The following is a 21,326-nucleotide window of genomic DNA, read 5'->3' on the forward strand; positions in this document are numbered from 1 at the left end:
TAGAGTCAGTGATGTAGGAATAACTGAGCTGATTTCAGTAGTAGTTGCTGGCTGGGTGCAGCAGTATGCAAATTACAGTGGTATACCTACAAGTAAGGCACACAGGTGGGACTGTGGTGCAGGAGAGCCTGTGGCATGTGTGTCTTTCTGCTACAACTTAGGCAATCATGTCAGAAGTTGGATCTTTATTTTCTTTGAGGAGAATTTTTGAGAAAATACTTCCTAAACCCTGTTTAAGAGAGTCTCCAGTTCAGGGAACAACAGCCTGCAGTACTTTCAAAGTGGTGCATGCCCCCATTAAGCCATTCTTTGTTACTGTACAGGCATAAGTCATAAATAATTTATTTGTTCCTTGGCAACTTCATATTTCATGTAGTAACAGAAGAACACATATGCAATGGAACTTTTATGAGATCAACATTTTATCCCTGAGAAAGACTTAGTAAACATCAAGATTACTGTGAAGCCGGTGATCTTATCAGTCCAAGCAAACTTTCAAAGGTTACTAGAAGACTAGCCTCTGCAGCAATGGCTATGAATGTATGTATATGTTTACATGCATGTATTCTTATACAGGTACACGGGGTTGTTTTTCTTTGTGGCAGAGTCATGGCCTCTTATTCCCTACTGCGAAAGGCAGTGTTGGCAGAGAAATTTAAAGGCAGCTCTTTCCTTGCTGCTATTGTCTATAGAGAGAAGAGGTACAATAAGTGAATACAGAGCAGCAAGAGTGAATGAAGATGGGGAAGCAGGATAACATGTATAAAGACAAGAAAGGCGTGGTGATTATTCAGAGCAATATATTGAGGCTCCAGAAGACAAGATTTCTATTACATTTCTATGTATTCCTATTTTGAGATCAGCTGATCAGTAGTATGTCCTTGGACATGTCATTTCCTCTCTATTTTTCAGTTTCTCTACCTCCAACAAGACATGAAGTTAATCAGCTTCTATGTAGAAAGGCCATCATTGCCAGAGTAGCTGTCCTCACCAGGGCCTAACAGCCTTCATTCATGGACTGGTGTCTCTGGTGTATCTCAGTCCCTAGACTTCCCCAAATTGCCTTTGGTTTTAGATTTCCAGCAGGCTTATTTGCAGCTTTGTTTTGTTAGAAGAAAGTCCTTGTCCTTCTCATTTTAAGATTGTCTGGATTTGAATGTGAATTCAGGTGGCTGAAAGCAAAGGGTTAAGTTCTTGATATAAAACCAGTAAAATACAAAAGGGAAAGCTTCAGTTCAGCGTATCAAGGATATACAGCATATTCTCTGGCTGTTCCTTAGAGCTTTCCTAAGGCATCTCTCAGCCCTGAAACAAAGGAGACAAACAGCTGAGTGACATTCTCCCTTTGGGTTACTGTCTTACAGAGTGGACTTTTCTGTTGTTTTTTGGTTTTTGTTTTGTTTTGTTTTTTCCATTGGCTCTAGGCACTGAAAAGTAACTTGGCAGCACTTCGCTTTCCTGTCTGTTGTATTTCAGCAGTGGTCTATAACACTAATGAAAGGGTTGCTGGCCTAGAGAGGTTGCATCGTTTTCAGAGAATTCGTTTCCCTTCTCAGTCTGTCAGTCTCTGCTGTCCCCTTCAAAAGCTTTCCCTGCTTGCTTTATTTCCTGGGAATGTGGTGTCTGTAACAGATTGCTTTTGCAACATATGGTAGCAATGGTTTCCATTTCCTACCTGCTTTGCTTCCTGAACCATTTTTTTCCCCATCTCTTTTTAATGCAATGGGATAAACAAACACATGATGCGTATTTGTTTGGAGCTATCTTTGCTACTCAAGTAACTTCCTGCATTTTAAAGGCTGTTACATTTTATGCTAAAGAATTGAAGAGTACTGCCATGTAGTTCATCCTCCCACTCCAAAGGAGGATCAGCTCTACTTATAGCATTCCTGACAGACACTTGTATAACCAGTCCTTAAAGATTTCCAGCAATAAGGGACTATACTGCCTTTCCAAGCAAATTTTCAAGCAAAACATTACTGCAATTTGAGCCCATCACTTTCTTCTCCTGCCCTTTTAAATGTTGACGAACAGGTAATAACCTAACTGTGCATTTTATATATTCGAAGGGTGTTTCCATGCTCTCTCTTCTTTAGGCTGAGCAACCAGTGTTCTCTCAGTTTTTCCTTATAATTCCTGTTATCCAGACATCTGCTTATTCTCATTGCTCCCCAAAGATCTGCCTCCATTTGGCCTCACATCTTTCTTGAGGTGTGGAAAGGGTACCTCAGCAGAGCCAATAGCAGTGTTGAGTAGAGTGGAGTGGAAGAATGCCACTCTGACTGCATTCCTGCGATTCATCCAGAGTGCTGTTTGCTTAGCTGAAAGCAGCACAAAAACATCATGGATTCACCCTCAGATGGTGATTCTGTACAGTCTTTACCTCCTTTGTGCGGGATTGCTCCTTACCCAGTTGTTTTCCATCCTCCATGAGTGCACAATACAGAAGCTTGCACTTGCACTGATTGAGTCGTGTCTTTCAGCTTTTCCAGTTTGTCAAGATTATTCTGAATTCTAATTTTGTCAACAAAAATATTTTCTGTTTTACCCAGCTTAATGTAATTTGCTGATTAACAAACACTTCTGCTGCATCACCTATTCCATTAATTAAACTATTCCATCGTACGGGAGCTAGGATGAAGAACCCTAATAGAAGGATCCTTCACATTTGGCTATGAACTAGGGATGACTCCTTCCAGAAGCAACAAATTATTGGCAGCTCCTCCAGCTGTTTGGGATATCACGTTTTAGTAGCAGTCATGTTGATTACCAGTTTGTTCATCTACCTTCATGCAGCTCCCTCCAAGGTGAAACATTTATGAAGACAAATTTTGTATTACCTAATTTTGTCAACTTTATTTAGTATTTTTCTTCTTTTTTACATTTTTTTTGTTAAAACCTTAAAATACCTTTCCCAATGTTTTTGGTTTTGTTTTTGTTTTTGATGTCTGCAACTTCTTATTTTTTTCCATATTTTATGGATTATTAATTCTAAACCTTTTTCTCATATCTGGTTTAGCAGACTGGGAAGATACATGCTGTACTCACATACACAACCCTACATGTACGTTTGCACCACCATGGTTTTGCTTCTTCCTGCAGTTTATTGATATATTTATTGATAATTGCTCTATTAGACTGTTACCCCTGTGTAGAGGGAAATCAGATTGTTTTGGCTGGATTTGCTTGATATTTCCATGTCTTCTGTTGTTGTTGTTTTTGTTTGTTTGATTGTTTTTTGGTTTGTTTGGTTTTGTTTGTTTGTTTGTTTGTTTGTTTTTTGTCTTACATCATTGGTGTGCTTACAAGTGGTTTGGTTATCTGCACCAGAGTCTTTCTGGGAATGTGAAGTAAAAACAGCTGGTCTAGAGCTCCCCTGGATTTCTAGTGGTTGTTTTCTTTTTTTTTTTTTTTTTTCTTCTTCAGAAATAAACACTCTATTTGACCTTTTCCAAACATTTGGTACCTTACTTGCCTTCTATGAACTCACAAAGACAACTGATAACAGCTCTGAGACTTTTTCCACTCATTCCTAAAGTATCTTAGGGCAAAGTTCATCAGGCTTGGACAATTTAAGAACATTTGATTTACTCTAGTGCTCCCTGTGTATTCCCTATTCTGGGCTGAAATCTTATCCCTTCTTTGCTGGTAATAATTCCCGCTAGTCAGAGGATCAGATGCACTTTTTTTGCAAAGTCTTAGGAAAAAAGTTATTTTGATCTTGCTAATGCAATGTATGAATGGTTTTCTTTCATTTCTGGAGTAGTAAACCAATAATTTCATTGTGCTTACTAATGAAGCATCTCATTTTGTGCCCTGACCTTTTAGTCTACATGCCTACATGGTGTTTTGTTATGTGATGCTCACACAATCTTACCTTAAGAGGTATTCACATTGCAAGCATCATATCATTGCTCACAGTTTGTTTTTTGTTTTTGTTTTTCACAAAGAGTAGGCGTTAACATTAATGATATAGATACCAAACATGGCAGTTAGAGTTTTCCAAAGTAGTGCTCATTTTGATAGCTGTAAAAGTTCTGGCCAGTGCACTTAATTGCTACACGTTGTCCTCATTTAGCTATTTTCAGTACAGCTCTGACATTCCCCGCTCCCCCCTTATACTCAAAATAACCAAGCAAGCCTCACCTACAACACACAGGCTTTTTGTTGTACATGGTGGTATATTATCAATGCAGATAGGACCCAGCAAGGGGTTTTTGGTTGGTTGGTTGTTTTTGTTTGTTTGTTTAACCTGTTTAGCAGCCAGACAGTTTTCTTATGTGTTAACAGCAGTTTAATCTGCTGGCCTATAGTCATCCTTGCTTTGAGGACTTTTTCTGAGTTGTCTTCCCAGGGCAGCAACTGTCAGAAAAGCAATAAGAACAGGTTTCTTGTGACCGTCTGTGTGAAACCAAACTACCCTCAGGGAGGGAAAGTGGGGAATTTCTGTATCTCCAAAACAAATCCAGTTAGACGGATTAGGACTCATAAAACCTGACAATTCTGAGAGAAAAATAACGTATGGAGTGGAAGGAGGTAGTAAACAACACTTAATTGTGGAGCAGCTGCGAAATTTCCACTAGGTTTAGCAGATACTGTGTAAGCATGCCTATTGAGTACCCCCTGTACTTGCACACACACAGGTGTGAATGTTTTAAAGTTGTCTTTGAATGCTGCAGGCTGCCTGGGGGGCACAGGTGCTTTTAATTTGTTGCTTTTATCCAAAAAGGGCAAGCGATTTCTCTCCACTTCTACTCTTGATTTTAAAGACCCTTCTGTCCTCCTGTTAGCTTCTCTCTTCCTGTTACTTCCATCTTAACCACCTAACTCCTGAGTGTGGTGAGGACAAAACCAGTAATCTCAATGATGAAGTCTACATAAATACCTGAAACAACATTCGGTCCTTGCGATGCACTTGTCTGCCACCTAACTTTGTAGACCATGATTTCTCTTGAGTGCTCAACAGAGATGCTTCTGAACCTGCTGTCACTCCAATCCATCTTCATTACTTAGGAGAATGAATTGTTTAAAATTTTCATACAAATTCCCTTTTCCTCGATTATGAAATATATTTTAATTTGACAGCAATGTTATTTTTAGTAATACTTTTTGTAGCCTTTAGTATTAACATGTAGTTGGGGGAAAAAACTGCTAAATATTTATACTTCTCTTCTTTGATCTTTCACTCAGAAGAACTGAAAAGGTATCACACTTAACATTTTTATTATAAATATTTCAGATAACGTTTGAAAGAGGCCAAATTCACCTCTCGCATCAGATTTGTTAAACTTATTGAGATAGGTTGTCACTCTTTAGTGCTTCCAGATGGCAATTCAGTTGCCAATAGTTGGAAACTTTTGGGTGACACTGTTATGACTAATCACCAGTGACAGAACCATTAAATATTGCTTTTTGACAGAAGTAAGACCAAACCCTCTTCCTTCCTTCTACTTGCATGCTGTGTCTGAGGGGGAGGTAAATATAGTATCTTCACACAAGAAGCACAATAACTCTGCAAAAGCAGTGCACCTTCCAACAGTGCATTTTGCAAGCAGGTTGTGTCCCTCACCTTTTCCAGTGGTAGCCAGTTGTGCTGGAAGGCAGTGCTCTGTCCTGTCTAAGTCATGGAGTTCTGCCAGATCCACAGAGCCTATTGCTGCCAGAGCTGCCTCATTCTCCATTTAAATTGTTTGTGATTTAGGAGGTCAAGAGAAACGTGGAAAAAGTGGGAGAGCCAGCAGTGACAGAAAGTATGTTGATTAGTTGTTCTTTTACTCACTGAAAATGTACATTCTTCTGTGAGAATTCGATATTATTTGCTGGCTAGCAGTCAAAACACTTCAGCTGTCAGCGCTGCAAGGACTTTCAGGTGTTGCATGCTTCTGTTCTCAGTATGCTCTGATTCCTCATCAGCTGTGTCAACCGAGCTTCTTTTCTAGAGAGCTGCGTGATTCATCATAGGAGTTTTTGGCCTTGGCCTCTCGTGGGACATACAGTCTTGCCATGGCTTCTGAACCACACAGGGAAAGAGAAAGTCAGGGAGCTTAGATAGCAATTCCTATGAGGCACAGTATCCAAACTGAGTTACTTTGTTCTTTTGATTGCTGGATTGGCAAATGATTTAGCTTATTGTAGTCAAATTTCAATCAAAAATAACATGAAGTATTACCCCTTGTATTTTATTTTGGTGAAAATATGATTAGACATTGAAAAGCATTTGACACTGAACCTTCACAGTTAAATGTAGGGAAAGTGAAGCTATACAAAACTCTGTGCTGTATACAGAACAGGTGTTCTGTCTTGCGTGATGCTGAGACTAGCATTTTTTCTCTTATTTTCAGCATCCAATTATTTTTCTATGCTTAGTACATAATTAAATGTCCCAAATATTTTACCAAACAACCTTCTCATTTGCCACCGCAATGGGTAGCAGTTATTTCGCTGGATTTTGTATGTGTGTTTTTGTATCAGAATGTGTGCTTTTTCCTATCTGTATTCCACCTGTGCAGTCCTTGGATCTGTCATAGTGATAACCCTGAAGAAGAAGTAGGTTTATTTTATCATATTCCGAGCCACAATGGCTTGCACATATTCTGATCTTTGTGTGCATGCCCACTGCAGGGCTTCCTTTTATTCCTGAAAGCCTCAGCCTTGGTAAGTTGAGAGACTCATTCCATTAAAATACATAAAGTTGCATCTCTCTGGCATGATGAGTGCTCCAGGGTTACTATGCTGACAGCAAAGCAAGTCTTGAAGATATTCAGCCTCTAGCCTATTCTTAAATCTTCTTGGATTTAAGCAGGATTTTGAACTGACTCACTAGATGGAGTGGTGGGCCCTTAGAAACTGAAGAGGCCTGGTGTGATTGGAGAGAGCAAAACTTCCCTGACTAAGGGAAATTCCAAATCTAAATCTCTGTGGAATTAATTCCTTAGTGTTGGTATGGATCAGGTATGATGGGAATTTTGTCTTGTCTTTTGTCTTTTTGTCTGTGCTTGATAAATATTTTTCCCAAAGAGAGGGAGATTGGAGAAGGACAAGCATTGCTACTGGAATCCATACCCTTGAGAACTGGTTTCACACCTACTTTACAACCATTGATAATTACTTTCTTCAAGAAATCAATGAGTTGTATTAAAAAAGAAGAAAAAAAAAAAAAAGGCATGAAACAAAAACACCAATCCCAAACCCGACAGCTTTGCAATTTTTTTCTGGTTTTCCATGGCAGCAAAAGTCTGTGTCATGGTTAGCTTGTGATCCTGTGGGAATTTCAGATACTCTTTTGGTGTAATGGAGAATGATATTGTTCTTCCCATACTTCACACTAGTGGTATTTTGTCATTGCTTGAATGTAATGGATTCCATTACTTTTGGTGCTGTGAGGCTTAAGAGCTCTTTAATGGGAAGTGCTTGGATCTGAGATGGGTTGACTGTATTGTTGGCTGGTTACTGAGACAGCTATAACAGTGCACAAGGGAAATATTCTTTCAGGTTTTTTGTGTAACTTGCTCCATTTACAAGAGTTCCTTCTGCTTGGGAACTGATGGAAAAAAGCCCTGCACCACCCTCACATCAGTTCTTCTTTTGCTGGCATTCAACAGGCCAAGGTGGCCTCTTGAAATGAGAAAAGGTAGCTAGAGGCCAAAGTGCTGAGCCAGTGCACAAATAATTGGTTGAATTGTTTCAATTAACTTTTAGTGAATGCATCTAACAGCCAAGAGACTTCCTACTCTGGGTGATGCTTGTGGAACATTTTTTCAGTATATAGCAGTGTCTCTTCTGGCATGTAAGAAATTAGGTGACAGCTTTAGGTAGAAAAGGAAAACCATGATATACAATGGGTTCATACTTGACATGAGCCATAATGACAATGGTTTAGTTCCTATTTAAGGCTACATGACAGTGTCTTAGTGACCGAGAAGCTGAAAATGTTTGAGTGCTTGCATTTTTCATCTATCTTTCATTAACTTAAATAGCAGGTGTTATTTATGTGCTTTGCCACTACATCCCATACCATGCTCTTTATTTCTCTCAATAACCTGGCTATTAACAGAATTTTGACACTTTTTTTTTAATTAAGAGAGAAGCTTAAAAATGATTTAATATTATAGAAAGAATGAATGCGAAGGCCAGAGGTTCAGAGTATTCTGACACAGATTTCACCAAGTCCGAATAGAAAACAGCAAAAAGTCCATTACAGTCTCAAGTTTGTGAAATTTAATAGCAATCTTTTTGGTCCAATTCTATATCAGTGAACATGCATCTCTTTTAAAACTAAAAATCAAGAAAAGACCCACAGTGGTCAAGTAATGTTGATGGTCTCAACACAGTTATGTTGACCTGAACTATTTTTGAAACTGAATCATTCTGCCAGGTGTTAGCTGGAAAAGCTCTGCAACAGAAATGACCATTCCCTGCTTTGAGTTGGTTTAAGCCAATTCTTTCTTCTGGAGGTTATCTAGTGCCTTTCACTGGCATCAAAGTCACCTTAAACAAAAACATATCCATTTTTTAAAGTGCACTTTTTGTGTGTGTGTATGTGTGTGTGTACAATACACTCTTCTAGAGAAATGGAGTATTAGCATTTGAAAGGACCGATGAGAACGCATCTTTGGGAATGGCCTTTGTTCAGAAAATTACGGGTATATTCTACATGCATATCACCATGGTAATTGAATTATTTGCCATTGACAGTAAGGGATATAGCACAAGCCTTTTGCCATTTCCCATGATGTGGTTCCTAGCAAAGAGTGCTATTTGTCAATTTAAAATTTATAGTATGACATTTAGCAGTTGTGCCTACTGTCATAGTGGACGTGGTCTGAAAGCATGGAACAAAAAGGAAAAGGTAATTACCTCTTCTCCGTGCTGTTGGATGCTGAAGTCTTTTTCTGTCTTTTTAAGACAGGCATGTGGAGAAGCAAAAGTAAATGGGGAAAGAAGAAGCTTTGGCTGGATAGATTCTTCAGAGCAAGTTTTTAGCTGTGTAGAATGAGTTTCATGCAGGCACTGGGGCCAAAATCTATCAACCATCATGGAGGTCTTCCTTCCCATAGATTTCAGAGAAAAAGATGTAGTTGGCTCTTTCTGACTTGGATATCTAAACTATGCTCTCTCCTTATTAGTCTTGTTGGAAACTACCACATGGAAACACAGACAGATACGGCTGTGCATTCAGCTTCTATTGGCTTTCCTGAAAGTGTTTTGGTGAGGTGATGGAAGAGATTTCTGTGGAGTCACTAGGGGCTAAACATCAAATCTGTTGGCCTAGATTGCTCAGTGCAGGAGAGTTTTAACCTGCCTTAAACTCAAGGTGTATTTTCTGTTCTAAATGAAGTCAGACTCCATGTCTGAAGAAAACAAGGATGAGTTGAGAATATCTATCTACGTGTTTGGTATTCTTGCAGTTTAGTATTTCTCCCCATTTCAGCTTACAACAAGAACCATTCTGGAACTGTTTGATCCACAATGCAAGGCCAAAGCTGTGCTCTCTGCATGACTCCAGCAGCTATGGTTCCAGTAACGTGAGCGTATTTTCATTTCCTGCACATTATCATAACTCACAGGACAGTGTTGCAAAGAAAGCAAGCCTTTCTCATCCATTCTCTGCATACTCAGAGCGTGACCTGATCACTCTGAAATATGTAGGTGGTCACTGAGTACCGTGTAAATGTTTATGTAAGGTAATTATATGGTGACTCTTTCTTTGGGATATAGGATGAAAACTGATGTGGCAGGAATTGGGAGAGCCTCGAAGAACCTCATTCACACAACTCAGTTAACACAGAGAAAAGAATCTTAAATGCTTGCGTTACAGTATAGGTCTTTCATTTCAAAAAAATACTGTGTAGGAAAAGGTACAATATGGATATGGCACTGAATAGTACTGCTTAGTGCCTCGCTCAGAGAACAAAAGAGAGAGTACTCATTTTTGCTCCTTGATGCTGTGGGAGATTCTCATCTCTACTTTTCTATTCCTCAAAGTAAGCTTTCTAGAAAAATGTCTGGTTCTCTGTTGTCCTTACCCATTTAAGAGCAGGGCTAACCTCCATACAGAAGTCTCTGTGCTTCTGTGATTTAAGACAGATATAAAGTAGAACACAGTTTAAAAGTGCAGTGCTTTTTCTTTCCCCTCCAACTCTCTGATGCCCTTTATCTCCCTCTTCAAGTGCAGGATGGGGAATTCTTGCTACAGGACTGCACATAGGTGAGCCTATACCAGACATTTATTCTTTAGGTAACATTTTGGCTACCAAATGACCCCATGTCTTACTTTTATCTAGCCACTGAGGCAGGTTGCCCATTGGCAGTGTGCAGATATGTTGCTGTTGGTACCTTCTGGGGTCAGCTTTATAGACAAATTGTATTTAAAACATCATTCAGTGGACTTCCGTGCAGGTGAAGATAATGCACAGTTATTAATTTTTATTGCCTAACATAGCCTTTCATTCTAGCCCTGAATCCAGTGTCAGGTTGCTTTCGTGGTCATTTTATAGGATAACGGGAAGACCGATGCCCCTTTATTTCTTGCTGTGCTCAGTTATCAGGCTGAAATATCAAAACGTATACGCTGACCTTCAGGGTGGCCTCATGCAGTGAATCTGACCAGGCAGTGAGTAGTTCTCTAGCACATGGAGGAAGCTGTGTGCCAGTTCCTTAATATCACGAGGCAAAGCTGTTTCCTCCAAAAAAACACATGAAAGGGTGTTAGACATTGTTTCACCTCAGTGTTTATTCACTGACTGTAATCCTCTTTCCTCCTGTGGCCTCAGAATACATCCCTATCTTCTTTTTCCCTTTGAGCAGTGCTTCACTGTATTCACTGCATTTCATTACCTGAAAGCCGCAGGCTGGTGCAGAGGAGACTTGTGACACTGAGATCAGCTAAAGCCTAATGGGAGAGAAGGAGTCCGCGTGACTGCAAGCTGCGTGGAATTGTCTGGAGGTGCAGCTTAGGTAAATAAAGCCTAATACACTCACCGTTAAGCTGCTGCTTCTTTTATTTTTTTATTTTTTATTTTTTTTAACCTGATGAAGCTGCTGTTCTCGGTTTTGGCCTCACATTTTCTGTTGCTTGGGATAGAGAGCTAGAGAGCTGCTTCTTCTGTATCATCAGGCTGCAGCATGACAAGCAGGAGAGAGTCCACTATGCAGTAGCTGAGCTATCTTTAAGGTAGGCAAACACTCTGTGACTCTGAGCATCCTTGCAGAACACAAGCATATCAAGAAAGGAAATCAGCAAACGTATTATTTGCTGACAAAAATTGTTTCCAATCACAGTTGATGGCAGTGATAAATCTCATTGTCCTAGTATTTTCATTTGAGGGACAGGGTAGGTATTGAGGTGTAAAAGACCAAGAAGTACTTGTCCCCATCTGCCTTGGAAAGTCAGTTAATACTACTCTGAAAGCAATGCTGAAGTTTTCTGAGACTTACAGCTTGTCTTTATGGAAATAACATTAATCCCTTTTACTCTAAAAGGACGAGAGAAAAATATAACATCAACCATGTGAGTGATGTGTAGCCAGCCATATGTAGTAGCATTTATATCATTGGCTATAATTACAATTAGATTAATTACATGTAATGCAGTCCAATGCTTAACTGCAGTTACATCTAACCAAACGCCAGTTCAGTGTTGCTCTGTAAGACCTCTGTCCTTTCAGAGTTTAAATGCATCCTAAAGATGCTGTTTTCCACAACACCCACAAGAAACTATTGCATCATGTTGTGACCTATTTAATTTGCCCATGAATGAACTGCTCGCTAGGATGGGTGGAGAGGGTTATGTAAACACATGGGACAGGAGAAGTCATTACCTTCAGTTAACCGTGACAGTCAAGAAACAGTGGTAGTTGTTACCCCTACCACAGCTTAGAAATGGTAAGCAAACTTGTGTTGACATCACATTAAATGATAGTACTGAGTTTTCCATCGTGAGATATATTCTCTGTATATACAAGAGTTCAGGATTGGGCTTGTGACTGTACAGCTTCTAAAGAGATTTTCAGCCGGAGCAATTTGGAAATGTTTTTGTTCAGGTAGGTTGCTGTAACACCTTTAAAAGCTGAAGTACAACGATCTGTTGTCTGCCAGCCTGGTTTTGATTTATATTTTTTTTTCCTGTTGAGCCCAAATCTTACTCCAATTTCTCTCTTTCAGTATAGCATCTGGCCAAACCCCTCTTGTCCAATTTCCACGCTTCTCCCAGATCTCTCTTCTCAACTGCTTTGCAGTGGTGGAGCAGAGCAGAGCAACACTTTCTCTGCAGTTACACCTCCCCCTCTTTTTTTGAAGATCACTTTTCTACAGCGTTTATCCTGCACCTTGGGAAAGCTCTTGGCTGGTTTTTAGCAGTTAACTGCAGTCAGCTAACATCTCATGAAATGTAGTTTGCCCTTTCTTGTACTAGCCAGATTTAACTTGCTTCATCTTCAGAGAACACACCCACAAAAAGGAGAAATGCTTTATTTTGAAATAATCTTTTTGTTGTAAACTGCCAGTGAGAGCAGGGCAAGCTTCCCACCAAAGTTGAATGAGACAAAGTTGGTATCAAATAGCTGTTCTGGGATAAAAACTACCTGTGCCTATTTCTTGTAGGATCTATGTTGAAATGAGTATCTTGAGAGATTTATCTTTGTACATGAGCACATATAACTTTAGTTTTAATCAAGTAGTCATAATAAACATGATATCTGACCTGAAACATTTTCAGGAAAGAGATGATCTGAAGCTTGACGAATGCCTCTGTGCACCATTAAATGCAAACTTCTGCTAGTCTGGGAGATCCTTCCATCTAGTACTTGATCTCCAGTTTCCCTTTATTTTTCCCTCTTAGATTTTCCTTCTTTCACTGCAGTGGTTACCTTTGAAAGTAGAAGCTGTGTGGGCTCCATTTGAAACCAAAAAAAAAAAAAAAGGATGCCTCATCTGCCGTGTAAATGCAGTAATACAAGCACTGCAATTATAGAGATATCCCTTTTGTGCAGGATCTACGTACTCTGGCCTATTTTTGATGGAGAGCAAGACAGCAAGCCTGTCACATGCCTTTCTTTCTCTTCACACAGACTTTTTCTTTCTTATTCAGCTTATTGGTTTGTCCTAGTTTTGCATTACCTTGTCTTTGCCCAACTCAGCAACTGTTAAATATATATATATATTTTAATTTTTAATTTCCATCATTCCCTCTTTTCTTTTTGCTGGTCTCTTTTGCCTTTTCCGTTCCACAGCAAGGGGTAAGAAATGTTGACATTTGTGCCTGCTAGCATGTCATGCCCTGTTTCTTCCTGAGTTTGCTGGGCTGCCCCTGCTTTGCTAGGCCAGCCTCGTGGTGTGTGGTGTTGGCAGTCCCTTTTGTGGCCACTTTTACAGGAAAGCCATCCTGAGCAGCTGTGTGAGGGCTGCTGCCCTACCTCACAGCAACTGCTGGGGAGGCCGGCTTCTTCCCTTTACGCCAGGGAGCATCCACCATTTTGTCCATGGAGCAGGAGGGCAACGTCCCACATCACCTCAGCTGCAAAATGAATGTTTTACTCTGTGTTTGCGGCTGTGTCTGGAGCCCCCTCCTCCATGCTGGAGGCTGGATATCAAGGCTTGAGATGCACTGCATTAGCTAACAGCTTGCCAGCACGTGGAGATTGAGCAGTGTTTTCCTTAGTCTGTCATGGCCAGCCCCACCGGCCTGAGGGGAATATGTGTGCACAGTGCTCCCTAGAGACTGCCATGTTAGCACCAAAATGAGCGAGTTACAGTGTCAGCAGAGTTCAGTCATGTTAGCACAGCCCTGCTCCTGGACTTATTTACCCTGGTAAGAAGCTGACACACCTCAGTACTCAGCTGAAGTTAACTCATACAGGGCTGGCTGGCGGCTCCTGCTCAGCCTTGCTCTTTGTCAGTCTTGGCTGTGACACAGGCAGCCCTTTTGCTTTTATTTTTAACTATCTAAACTTCCTAGTGGAGAGCTGGCTCAGTGACCCAGAAGAGGTCTGTGTCCTGTTGTGAAGCACATTTGAATGTAGAAAGCCAAGCAGTTTATCTCAAAGTTGGTTGGTTGTTTTTTTTTTTGTTTGTTTGTTTGTTTTTGTTTTGTTTTGTTTTGTTTTTGTTGTGTGTTTTTTTTTCAGTATGAGTATCTGGCAGAGGGTGGGAGAAGAGAAGGACCCAGAGCAAAAACAAGTGGAAATGTAAGGTGGACTTCAGTAAAATCCACTGCCAAAATTAAAATTCAGCTCAATCCCACCTCTCCAGACTGTGTACTTTAGCATTAAGATGATTTTCAAGCAACAGGAATAAAATTAGACTGCAAATAAAAAAATGCTCCAGGGGGTAAGTGTTCGGCCTCGAGTATTTGCATTTGTAGGCACATGTATTTATGGTTCCTCTTTTGGTTTATATTTTGTAGGACAAAGAAGGTCAGCCATTGCTACCGTATTGTTTACCGTCACCCGGAGAGGACTTTAACGCAGAACGAGGTGCATCGTATCCATCAAGCTATTGAAGAATCAGCAGTTCGAGAACTTGGGGTTGAGGGCAGGTTCTAGCATTGTTGGTCTGAAGCCCTAATGACAGTTGCTTTCTCTCTCTCTCTCCCCGCCCCCCTTGTTTCTTTTTATCTTTTTGGGGTGGGGAGTACAAGTAAAGAGGGATTCTGTGACTGAACGTAGCACATGGAAAACAATTGATATATAAGCAATGGTAAAACTACCAAATAATAAACATTACTACTGAGAAATCACTGACAAAGCACTGGTGCTTTATTTTAAGGAAGGGGGGAACAACAGTAATGTAAGATTTCCCTCCTGCTACAATAAGGAATACACTGTCTGGTGGTTTTCTGTGTTGTTAATTGGTCCCTGGGTTCCATTAAACTGTAAATACTTGGCATTATTTCTGGGTTGACAGGATCTTCTGTCCGTGTAACGAGTGAAGCAAAACAGAGACTCAGCTTAGCTCAAGGAAGAAAAACTATTTTATCCTTCCACCCCTCCCTCTTTCTTAATAAGGAATGGCAGGTTTTGCTTCAAGAAACCTTCAAAGAGGTGCACCTTGCAAAGTTTGGCTCTCGTACCTTCAGAGACCCTGGGTATTGCTTTCATCTGCTACAGAGAAGGAGGAGAGAGTGTGGCTCTGGGTTTGGATTTGAGTCTCTTCAAATGCTAGGCCTTTGGTGAGTCTTTCCTGTTGCATGTCCCTGTTCCCACAGAGCTGAGTGGAGGCACTTACCAAGGCACTCAGAGCTGCGCGCCTTCCCCAGGTGAGGAGCTCCCTTATCTTATTTTTAGGGTCAGTGTCTGCTCAGAAACTTGATGATTAAGGAATGAAACCAAACTGAAATGGGATCTCCTCCAGACAGTAGTCACTTTATGGGTTGCTTGACTTTTTCATTGCAGGTTATAATTAAGTAAATTTTGGTAGTGGTATGATGCTAGGTTCTGCAGAAGTGTTCAAATGGTCTGATAAATACTTGATGAGCTATTGCAGATACTGATATGGAATATGGGACCTGTTTTTACTTGCAATGGTATTTCATACAGTCTTGCAGGTCACATCTGGTTGCTGTGCAGGGAACATTCCCTCCTTCAGGGAAGAAGGCAGTAAAAGCACTGCAATAAACAGCATCTAACGCTGATTTATACCTTATCAAGAAACATCTGTGCAGTGAGCTTTTACTCCACCGTAAGAAGCGAGTTACTATTGCAGATGTGACAGAAGCATAAAGCTCATTTCAATTTCATTACTCAACATATTTAGCTGTGTAAACAAATCCTAATCTAAATTGCTGTTGTGTCATCCAAATAACTTGATTATGAAAACAATATGCTAGGCTGTCTACAAGGCAACAGAATGGGTGCCATTTAGGCAACAGAAAAACCTACTTGTTTATTTTTAAAGCATGATCAACTAAGATCCCTTACACACAGCTTAGCCTGTTTAGTCTTTCTCTGTCTCCTTCATCCTTTTACGTTTCAGGATTCTCAGTGAGAACCACTGAGGAGGAGCACTGCACTGAGTAGTAACTTCTGCAAGACAGGGCCTGATCCATGCTACCACATTGGGCAGCAAATTATGTGGATGTTAACTGGTGGTACTAAATATGGAAAGAGCTAGAACCTTTCTGCTGTATCAAGACATAATGGGGCATAGAAATTTGGGGAACACAAGGAGGAGAAAAACAGACAACAAGGCTTTGTCACTGTAGCCACAGATGTCACTGCAACAGAGTTGTCCCTGAGGTTGACCTAAACCCCAGAGATCATCTTCTGGAGTGGTTGTTTACATAGCAGCAACTTTCATGTAAACCAAAACGTGAACCATTCAAATTATAAAACACCAGGAGCAAGTTTGATTCAATTATATGAAGGATTTTAAGGCCTGTAAAATCAGATGGGCTGGCTGTGAACTTAATAGGAATACTTGGGTATGTTTAGATTAAGTAAGCCTTTGTCATATATATTCTAGGATTAATCTAATCTAAAAGCCTATTGTTTTGGCAGAGATTCACCACTACTAGCAAAGTAGACCTCAGATCAGAAGGCACGGGAGTTGCAATTTTATGCCACTGTCCTTTGGGAAATATGACTTTTCCTTCTTTACCTGTCCTTGATTTTACCAGGGAAATTTGCTACAGGCAGTAGCAGACTCTAAATTGAGTAATCTGAAATCACATGCTCCCTTGTGGATACCAACAGAGAGCCCATGGGAATCTAAGTGTGTGATAACCATAATTTATTTTACTGTTGATCGGAGACAGATGATGCTACCAGTATCTCGGTGGCTGGTCTGATCCCTGCTGAGAATGTAAAAGACCTGACTGAGGATGGTCCTTCGTACAGTCCCTGACCAGTTCTGTCACAGAAGGGGCTACCCTCACCTGTTCCTTGCTTTTTCCAGCACAAAAGTATGTAAACTAGCTTGAAGACCAGGAACAACACGCTAGTTCACCCTCTAGTCTGCTACCCTACAGTCTGTCTCACGAACATCCCTTGATATGTCACTGGCCCACATCATAAGCAATGGCTGTAATTGGGTGGGCTACGGGTCTAGTAAAGGTGGGTGAGTTCCTAAATATTAAAGTGATACCATGCTATGTGGAAATATTAAGGGGAAAAGCATTTGATTAATTAGTGTGCATACCGACTGAGTGGTGTAGTGGCAGGCACAAGGCCCTGCTCCTTGTCTTTATCAACTGTCTGTGTTTATTTTTGTGTGCCGCTGGGTTTTATATCAGCGTCCTTTAATAAAAGAGAAAAAAATCAATTGTAGCAAAAGATGCAACATGTCCCCAGGAGAACAGGCTGGGGATTTCTTTGACTGAATGTTGTGTACTGTTTTAATGTTCTGGGTGCTGGTTTTGTTCATAGTTGCCATTGGTTTTCAAGTTATCTGTGATTCCTGGAAGACTAAAGATTTTGCTTTAACACTCAGTTTGGGATATTCCCAGTAAACTGGCATCAGATTTACAGTGCACTGAGACTTATCTGGTTTTGATGTTCTTGTTAAAGGCACTGCAATGGAAAAGTGTTGTGAGCAGTAAATTGCTCAGTGTTTTTACCCTTGAGATTTCAGTGACCTCTGCCATCCATAAACTAGTATTGCCAGGCACAATCAAACAGTTGCACTAATCTGAAAACAGCTTTTTACTGAGAATCCAGACTTCATAAACCACTGGTGGTTTTGTGGTGATTTACCCTCCATTTAGAGTGTTACTCCTGTCCCTTCTGCAGATTGGTGGCCATACTTTAGCACTGAATTTATCAGCTTCTTACTCTGTGCAGCTGTGCTGATTATCACAAGTATTGGGAAATTGGTCCCAGCCCCTGGATAAATTCATGTGGGGCTTAGCTTCTGGATTTGAGGTAAAAACTCATGGCCAAGCCAGGACTCTTTGATGGTCCAGTGAAGTAAACTCAGGGAGTCTCACCCCCCACCCCAAGTAAACAGAAATAAGTCAAATGCATTGAGTTCATGTTTGGGTAAAGCTGGAGAACCTTGTCTTCACTGTGAGGTGGCTGGAGTTAGTTATTAGTTAGGCCAAGGTTGGAAAGCACTCTCTGTCTTTTTCGCCCCAACACACACACACACAAATAGAAAGAGAAGTAGTTTTATGCACAAGGAAGTTCTGTTGAGTTCAGTGCAAGCCTATAAAATGGCTGTATTGGCTATTTCAGTGACGGACGGACCTGCTAGCTGATAGCACTGGACTATCCCCGTCAGAGTTGTTACCATCTGGGAGAAAAAGGGATTTTGTACTTCAGCTTTGAAATAAGTAGCTGTATTTTTAAATCTCAGAGAGTTTTATTCAGATATTATCTCCTGTCTTTGCTAAAGATGATTCTTTATGTAAAAAGGATTTGCTTTCTGTGTAAACCAGGCATACTGACGAATCACAAACATCCTGATCAAATTTTAAGGTTGTGAGTGTTGCCTCTGAAAGGTCACCAGAACTGAAATGTTCTTATAAGGACCTTGAACAAATCTGTAGGACGCACAAGAAACCAGTCATTGACACATTACCAGCTTTTAAACATGACTGCAATTACGGCTGAATTTTGAGCTTAGTATCTCAGAAGAGAAGACTGCACTCCAAAACCGAGCGCGGGCATATGCTGGGGGAAGGCATTGACTTCTCCAGAATCTGCTGTGCAAGGTTTGATCATCGTTAACATCTGATGCGGTTACGTGGTTGGCACTTCTCACGCTTTTATGCTTTGTCAGATGGCCTCTGCTATTCTATTTATGCCCTCTGTTAACTAAGTAGGGTCTGTTTTAGTGGGCCTTTTATACTTGGAAAACTATGTCAAAATCACTTCAGCCATGACCTGGCTTTCTCATTTTGGTTTTGCCTGCTCTGGTTTTCCTTCTCTTACAGTTCTCACTATTAAAGTTGGGTATAACTTTGGTGAAGAAACAGTGTCAGACTGTAGGCAGGGAGATTTATCATACCACAGACTAAAGCCTGTGCTCCCACGCCGCATTACTGCGGGGTCTCTCTGTGCTCACCCTCTGGATGCAGGTGATTAACACGCAGTCCAGGGAATTGCGCCTCTGCCTGCTCAGTAATTTGCTGGGCAGCACCGCAGTCATCCAGAGCAGCTGCCACTTAAATGGGCAGTAGATTGTTCTCTTTTTATTTTAGTGTCTGCAGCTTCACATGTATCACAGTGTGATACAGCCAGAAGCACTGTATTGGTATTTGCTGCAGCTAAACATCAATTAGATGCCTCTCATGACTTGGTGCCTATGCAGTCATTTTTCAGTAGAATCACTGCTTGCTCATGAGGAGTTATTCATCTGCAGATGTCAAAACCTGAGGCACGTTGAGACGAAGGGCCAGGATTAAAAGATTCTGAGACCCCAACAGATACAGATAACTGCTTGTGGAATTTTGTTGATGTCTGTGCAGGTTTGAAAGTCCCACTGGGCATCTTTCCAAATGTTTAGTCACTTGAAACGCTTTCAAACCTGGCACTCAGCGACCATAGTGACACTGGTGTTGTTCTGGGAGAGGGGAAAAGGTGTAGTGAGAGATCACACCGTAGCTGAGCAGCAAGGCGGGAGGAGCTGTCTCCTGATGTCCTGGGCTAAAAGCACTGAATTATCCTCTCTCCCTCCCTCTCTCTCTCCCACTATGCTTCCGGGAGGCATGGACGTGCGTTTGGCTGCCTGCCTTCGCATCGGCACATAGTAAATAATTAGCATGCATAGCCAAGCTTTTTGGTCATCCGTTATTGTTGTAACTGATGATTAATTTAAGGGGTTATTGATTCCCATTCCAAATCTGTACTCATTGGTGGTAGAGAAACTAATAGTCATTCACAAGATCTTTATTGACAGATCTCAGTGTAGGAATTGAATAAGTCAGCGTGGGAATGGAAATGTGTTTCCATGCAATCTGTAGGTTGGTTCGTGTCTTTCAGGTCACAAGGGGATGTGTAAATTGACTGAAGTTTAACTCAGTCGAAGGTCTAACTTGCTGTACCCTCTCTGAGATCCTTTTTGCCAGGCATCCAGCAGCTTGGTGGGTGCTTTCTGAAGGGATGGGGCCATCTGAAATCACCAAGTAGCTCTCCAGAACCAGCTCCCCAGTGTCCGCCCTGCCAAGCACAAGGCCTGCCTTGTGCAGGAGCACTGGTGAGCCTGATTGCCTACATTTTTATGCCATGTGCCCACAGTACTCTAAGGCCTACTTCATCATGCCCTCCCTTGCAATGCCTCCTTGCCTCTACAACCTCCTAAATGCTATTTAAGCTCCTTCCCACGGCCCAGGAGCTCGTTTTTCCCCCCCGTCTACCACAGTGCCCTGCTCAGTGCCAGGTGCTTCGCTGGAGATTTCCTCAGACTTCATCCCCTCTGCTGGCATGGAGCAGATCAGATTGATGGCCCTCGTGCACATGGGTTAATGTTTCTGTAGGAACTTCACTTTTGGGTTTCTGTACTTAGCAGAGCTGCTGTTTTTTAAGAGGGAAACGTTAAGAGGAAACGTTAAGAGTTTTTTTAAGAGGGAAACGTTACTGGAACGTCGTGCCTTGGAGACCCTCACCTTGAAGTCCAGTGTGGGTGAGATTATTCCCCTGGGTTCAGAAGTCAGTGGTGGTCACTAACCGTGCAAGGATGGACGCCCATCACCATAGCACATACCCTTGCTTCTGTAGGAAGGTGAGACAGAGAAATGGGGTTGTAATGAAGGTTGTTAGCATAAGTGTATTATTAATGAAAGTTCGGACAGAGGAGACAACAAATTAGTAAGAATCTGATGCCCAGCATGATGTCCTCCACATCCTTCCAGAATATGATTACAAATGTGTTTTTGTTAAATAATTCCAGCAGCCTTCTGTGTGTTTACAAGCTGCTGTGTTACTGTGCTTTATAGTCTGCATCGCTTTTCATTCATTTCCGCTTGCCTAGAAAACAAAAAAATGTGAATTTGGTTAAGAATGAAACTATTTCCTGTTGTTTGTTGTCTAGAAGCATTACCTCTTATTTTTGAACAAAGAGGGCAGCCCAGCATTTCTGAGGAGATCTCCAGCACCTAGCACAATCATGTTACTTGTGTGCTGCACACATATACACATATGAAATAGGTTGGAGTGGGTGATGTGAGCCTCATTTCTGTGCTGCAGATATAAAAGCAGAGTTGTTGTTCACCATACTCAGTGTGATTAGAGACTTTTGTCTCCTGCTGCTCTGCTCCAATACACAGAAAATCACCTTTTTCCAAGAAAAATTCAATACTTTCTGATGCTTCCTGCTGTCAGAGAGCCAACAGTCTTCTGAGCACTCTCCCTTCAAAGAGCAATCGAATTTTTAGTCAGAGAGAACTCCCTTTC

General features: G+C 41.1%; 1 protein-coding gene across 9 annotated transcripts in view; it reads left to right on the plus strand.

Annotated features, from left to right (window-relative positions):
- Window positions 1-14,734, plus strand: part of FARS2 (phenylalanyl-tRNA synthetase 2, mitochondrial) — a 244,062-nt gene extending 229,328 nt beyond the window's left edge. For 8 of the 9 annotated variants that reach the window (XM_027451612.3, XM_072035023.1, XM_027451615.3 and 5 more), the window contains one exon: window positions 14,402-14,734. In XM_027451612.3, coding sequence (XP_027307413.2) covers window positions 14,402-14,497 — 96 coding nt within the window. In that variant the 3' untranslated portion in view covers window positions 14,498-14,734. Of the gene's footprint in view, window positions 1-10,806; window positions 10,957-14,401 lie in introns of all 9 variants that reach the window. The other variant, XR_003495430.3, reaches the window with a different exon arrangement.
- The last annotated feature ends 6,592 nt before the right edge of the window (window positions 14,735-21,326 follow it).

Source organism: Anas platyrhynchos, chromosome 2 (genome assembly GCF_047663525.1).
Source record: "Anas platyrhynchos isolate ZD024472 breed Pekin duck chromosome 2, IASCAAS_PekinDuck_T2T, whole genome shotgun sequence".
In the NCBI taxonomy this organism is placed as follows: Eukaryota; Metazoa; Chordata; class Aves; order Anseriformes; family Anatidae; genus Anas; species Anas platyrhynchos.